Source organism: Panulirus ornatus, chromosome 57 (genome assembly GCF_036320965.1).
Source record: "Panulirus ornatus isolate Po-2019 chromosome 57, ASM3632096v1, whole genome shotgun sequence".
NCBI lineage: Eukaryota > Metazoa > Arthropoda > Malacostraca > Decapoda > Palinuridae > Panulirus > Panulirus ornatus.
Window position 1 is genome coordinate 17,389,013 of NC_092280.1, and position 6,317 is coordinate 17,395,329.

Sequence of the window (6,317 nt, forward strand, 5' to 3'; positions counted from 1 at the left end):
TGGCGGAATGCATGCATAGTGCCATTGTACAAAGGCAAAGGGGATAAGAGTGAGTGCTCAAATTACAGAGGTATAAGTTTGTTGAGTATTCCTGGTAAATTATATGGGAGGGTATTGATTGAGAGGGTGAAGGCATGTACAGAGCATCAGATTGGGGAAGAGCAGTGTGGTTTCAGAAGTGGTAGAGGATGTGTGGATCAGGTGTTTGCTTTGAAGAATGTATGTGAGAAATACTTAGAAAAGCAAATGGATTTGTATGTAGCATTTATGGATCTGGAGAAGGCATATGATAGAGTTGATAGAGATGCTCTGTGGAAGGTATTAAGAATATATGGTGTGGGAGGCAAGTTGTTAGAAGCAGTGAAAAGTTTTTATCGAGGATGTAAGGCATGTGTACGTGTAGGAAGAGAGGAAAGTTATTGGTTCTCAGTGAATGTAGGTCTGCGGCAGGGGTGTGTGATGTCTCCATGGTTGTTTAATTTGTTTATGGATGGGGTTGTTAGGGAGGTGAATGCAAGAGTTTTGGAAAGAGGGGCAAGGATGAAGTCTGTTGTGGATGAGAGAGCTTGGGAAGTGAGTCAGTTGTTGTTCGCTGATGATACAGCGCTGGTGGCTGATTCATGTGAGAAACTGCAGAAGCTGGTGACTGAGTTTGGTAAAGTGTGTGAAAGAAGAAAGTTAAGAGTAAATGTGAATAAGAGCAAGGTTATTAGGTACAGTAGGGTTGAGGGTCAAGTCAATTGGGAGGTGAGTTTGAATGGAGAAAAACTGGAGGAAGTGAAGTGTTTTAGATATCTGGGAGTGGATCTGGCAGCGGATGGAAACATGGAAGCGGAAGTGGATCATAGGGTGGGGGAGGGGGCGAAAATTCTGGGAGCCTTGAAGAATGTGTCGAAATCGAGAACATTATCTCGGAAAGCAAAAATGGGTATGTTTGAACAATGGTTCCAACAATGTTGTATGGTTGCGAGGCGTGGACTATGGATAGAGTTGTGCGCAGGAGGATGGATGTGCTGGAAATGAGATGTTTGAGGACAATGTGCGGTGTGAGGTGGTTTGATCGAGTAAGTAACGTAAGGGTAAGAGAGATGTGTGGAAATAAAAAAAGCGTGGTTGAGAGAGCAGAAGAGGGTGTTTTGAAATGGTTTGGTCACATGGAGAGAATGAGTGAGGAAAGATTGACCAAGAGGATATATGTGTTGGAGGTGGAGGGAACGAGGAGAAGAGGGAGACCAAATTGGAGGTGGAAAGATGGAGTGAAAAAGATTTTGTGTGATCGGGGCCTGAACATGCAGGAGGGTGAAAGGAGGGCAAGGAATAGAGTGAATTGGAGCGATGTGGTATACCGGGGTTGACGTGCTGTCAGTGGATTGAATCAAGGCATGTGAAGCGTCTGGGGTAAACCATGGAAAGCTGTGTAGGTATGTATATTTGCGTGTGTGGACGTATGTATATACATGTGTATGGGGGTGGGTTGGGCCATTTCTTTCGTCTGTTTCCTTGCGCTACCTCGCAAACGCGGGAGACAGCGACAAAGCAAAAAAAAAAAAGAAAAAAAAAAATATATATATATATATATATATATATATATATATATATATATCTATATATATATATATATATATATATATATATATATATATATATATTCATTTATTATACTTTGTTGATGTTTTCCGCTCTAGCAAGGTAGTGCAAGGAAACTGACAAAAGAATGGCCCAACCCACCCACATACGTATGTATATACATACACGTCCACACACGCACCTACACATACCTATACATCTCAACTTATACATATATATATACTCACACAGACATATACATATATACACATGTACATAATTCATACTGTCTCCCCTTATTCATTCCTGTCGCCTCCCCGCCACACATGAAATGAAAACCCCCTCCCCCCGCATGTGCGCGAGGTAGCACTAGGAGAAGACAACAAAGGCCACATTCGTTTACACTCGGTCTCTAGCTGTCATGTATAATGCACTGAAACCACAGCTCCCTTTCCACTTCCAGGTCCCACAAAACTTTCCATGGTTTACCCCAGATACACATGCCCTGGTTCAGTCCATCGACCCCGGTATACCACATCGTTCCAATTCACTCTATTCCTTGCATGCCTTTCACCCTCCTGCATGTTCAGGCCCTGATCACTCAGAATCTTAATCACTCCATCTTTCCACCTCCAGTTTGGTCTTCCACTTCTCCTCGTTCCCTCCACCTCTGACACATATATCCTCTTTGTCAATCTTTCCTCACTCATTCTCTCCATGTTACTAAACCATTTCAAAACACCCTTTTCTGCTCTCTCAGCCACACTCTTTTCATTACCACACATCTCTCTCACCCTTTCATACTTACTCAATCAAACCACCTCACACCACATATTGTCCTCAAACATCTCATTTCCAGCACATCCACCCTCCTCCGCACAACTCTATCTATAGCCCACACCTCACAACCGTATAACATTGTTGGAACCACAATTCCTTCAGACATACCCATTTTTGCTTTCCAAGATAACGTTCTCAACTTCCACACATTTTTCAACGCTCCCAGAACTTTTGCCCCCTCCCCCATCCTATGACACTTCCGCTTCCTTGGTTCCATCCACTGCCAGATATCTAAAACACTTCAATTTCTCCAGTTATTCTCCATTCAAACTTACCTCACAATTAACTTGACCCTCAACCCTATTGTACCTAGTAACCTTGCTCTTATTCACATTTACTCTCAGCTCTCTTCTTTCACACACTTCACCAAACTCAGTCACCAGCTTCTGCAGTTTCTCACCTGAATCAGCCACCAGTGCTGTATCATCAGCGAACAACAACTGACTCTTTTCCCAAGCTCTTTCATCCACAACAGACTGCATACTCGGCCCTCTTTCCAAAACTCTTGCATTCACCTCCCTAACAACCCCATCCATAAACAAATCAAACAACCATGGAGACTTATATATATATGTAGTTATTTATACCTAGAACTTTCACCGAAATAGTCCATATTTTCTCTCTAGGGTATAGGACTGGTTTGGTTGTATTTTGATTGGCTAATTTTCTTCTGAGAAATCTTATATATATAAGAAATTGGTTGGGTGTGTATATATTTTTGTGTACCTTTGCTACTCAACATAAGCACATTCCATGATAGAATTGTAAAGTACAATGAACGGTAAGAATTATAAAGTATAATGAACAGTATAGTTGATTACAAGAGAAGAATGAGAGATATTTGTTGGAAATCTTTGTATTGAGAACTTTTTAACTGAGTGATACTAATATGTATATAACAATTGTTGATGCCTGTTGTACATGTTCTTTTCCTAATAGCTTCTCCACCATTGACTCCTGGTCTACCTGACATCCGAGTAGACACATCCTTGAACATCCCTAGCATCAACATCAATGGTCGGGGCTTTGAGGTAGAAGGCGTTACACCAACTACACATCTGCCACCATTTACCCATGAGGAAGACCTATACAATCCCAACCTTAAGCGCCCTTCTCCTGATGAGCCAGTAGATAAAGTATCCATTACCAACCTGAGGCAGATGCCTTCTGTAGGAGCACGAACTGGTTCCAGCACACCAACACAGCCACTTGTAGAAAAAGAAAACAACAAGAAGGTCACAAATGGAGCTCCTTTAGCTGGAAGCTTTGAGGGGGATGATGATGTAAGTGTGAGTGATGGTCAGGCACAGGGACCAAGCTCTCAACTACTTAAGGATCAGGGTAGCCTGGCATCACAGCGTGCTCAGCGACAGTCTCGATGGCGTAATTGTCAGGAATTCAGTAGCGGTGGAGGACACAAGGTGAGCCTAGACGACTCTCTTAAGCAGACATTAATGGCTAGTTTTGATAATGTGCCAGAGCTGGGTGGACGAGTAGACATGGACTCCACTTCTTGTTCTGTGTGCTCTAGTGAAGAAATGTCTGTTGCATCACGCTTGTCATCAGGACCATCCCCTTTGGCAACTATTACCTCTGGTACTTCTACAGCTAAGGATAACACTCAGGTTCTCAGCCCTCATCCCCAGATTGCTCTGCCCCCACCTCATGTGTTTGCTGATGATGATGATGCCACATTAGCTTCAAGTAGTGATTCTTTCACATTAGAAGGTGTACCTCATGAAATACCCTCGCTTGATTCATCACCAGGGAGTGAGGGAATTGATGCCCTGTCTGCTACAGCTTCACCTCATTCTTCATCTCCATCTCCTCTTTTGTCTTCCCCAGTTAGTGAACCAGCAAATGCTCCATTTAAGAGTTCTCCAGACCCATCCAAAAGCACATCAGATTCCACTGATTCCTCCTACTCCTCACGGCTTTCACCTACACCCCTTTCTGCACCACTCTCAGCCCCAGTTAACTCTTCCCTGAGTGAACTAGCCAATTTAGCACAACCTTTTAGCTCTTTAAGTGAACTGAGGGCAGGAGGGTACAACCATTTCTCATCTCGTTCACCCACCACCCTACACAGAGACTTTCAGCCTTCCCTAGCTGAAAGTAGCCAACCACTTCCCCCCCAGTTACAAAATATGCACCCTTGTCTCAGGTCTGAGGGTAGCCAGCTGTGGCTTTCAAGGCATGAGGATAATCAGTTTTGGCCTTCTCGGCCAGAGCATTCTCTACCATGGCCTTCATCAACCATTGGGTTACAACTGGGTAATCCTCGACCACAGTCCAGAGCACATAGGTTGCCATCAGGACAAAAATGTTATATTCAAGGACGAAGCAAATATCGACACTCAGGTACTGAGTCCTAGTGAAAGTGGACACCATACTAGTAGGGACCAGGCAAGTTGGACCATGCTAGTAGAGAACATGTGCCATCCAAGCTAGTGAATGCCAAAATCAAGCTGCTCATAAATTTCTTCATTGATAAGTTTGAGCATTGTGCTATGTGCCAGATGATACATTATCAAAAGTGCTGCCAAATATAATCAGAGATATTTGAAATTAAGTTTTATATGAGACTTCACTATGTGCCCTGGCTTCAGAACTTTTGGTGGTATTGAAGTGTGAATGATATCATCCAAAAGCTTTGACAGGTGGTAAAAGTTATCAAACTTTGGTTGCTTTAAGTAACTACAAGTAAGGAAGGTGGAAGTGTTCATCCCAGCTTCTCATAAACTTCATAAACACATCATAATCTTGTTATCATTATTTATTTCTTGTAGGTCATCATTGTCTCTTCTGGGTAATGCATCGTAGCAGTTAGTTGCATTAATCTTATGCATAACATTATATCATACATTGTATGTCAGATGTTCATATATCCTCAGCTATTATATGAACTACAGTGTTATTGTGACAGCTGTATATAGGTTGGAAAGTTTATAAAAAGGTTTTATAGTTTAATATAAGGCAGAGCTGTGATTAACAATATGAATATGATATATATATATTAGCTTTAATTAAGGATTACAGAAATGCACACCAGTATAGAGTGAGTAAAGTCTATGGGACAAGTAAAGAGAACAAGCCACCAGGAGTATCACAGGGGTGTTCTGTTCCATTATGAATGTAAGTACTTGAAAAACAAATTTATTGATGAAATGAATTCAAGTTTACCAGAATTTTTAGTAAGCTAGCATCTTCTTTCGTGCTGTGCAAACATATTGTTTCTTTGGTTTTGCCTAAATGTGGTATTTTTTGTATATGAAAAGCATAAGGTCTGTCTGTGGTATAGATTAAATCTATAAAACTAATATATGAGACAGTGTAATATTCCTGAGAATTACCTCCATTTGGGCTTATACTGCTCTGGTCTTTGGGAACAATTCTTTATAATTGCATGACTGATGAGCATGTGTTCTAAATGATAATAATAATAATGATGATAAAAATAATATATATATATTTTTTTTCTGCTTTGTCGCTGTCTCCCGCGTTTGCGAGGTAGCGCAAGGAAACAGACGAAAGAAATGGCCCAACCCACCCCCATACACAATGTCTACACACACACACGTCCACACACGCAAATATACACACCTATACATCTCAATGTACACATATATATACATACACAGACACATACATATATACCCATGCACACAATTCACACTGTCTGCCCCCATTCACTCCCATAGCCACCTCGCCACACATGGAATACCATCCCCCTCCCCCCTCATGTGTGCGAGGTAGCACTAGGAAAAGACAACAAAGGCCCCATTCGTTCACACTCAGTCTCTAGCTGCCACGCAATAATGCCCAAAACCACAGCTCCCTTTCCACATCCAGGCCCCACACAACTTTCCATGGTTTACCCCAGACGCTTCACATGCCCTGATTCAATCCAC

General features: G+C 42.0%; 1 protein-coding gene across 1 annotated transcript in view; it reads left to right on the plus strand.

Moving 5' to 3' along the window:
- Positions 1 to 5,726, plus strand: part of LOC139766186 (voltage-dependent T-type calcium channel subunit alpha-1G-like) — a 1,124,919-nt gene extending 1,119,193 nt beyond the window's left edge. The window contains exon 32 of the mRNA XM_071694457.1: positions 3,346 to 5,726. Within this exon, the coding sequence (XP_071550558.1) occupies positions 3,346 to 4,781 (1,436 nt within the window). The 3' untranslated portion in view covers positions 4,782 to 5,726. The remainder of the gene's footprint in view (positions 1 to 3,345) is intronic.
- Positions 5,727 to 6,317: the final 591 nt, after the last annotated feature.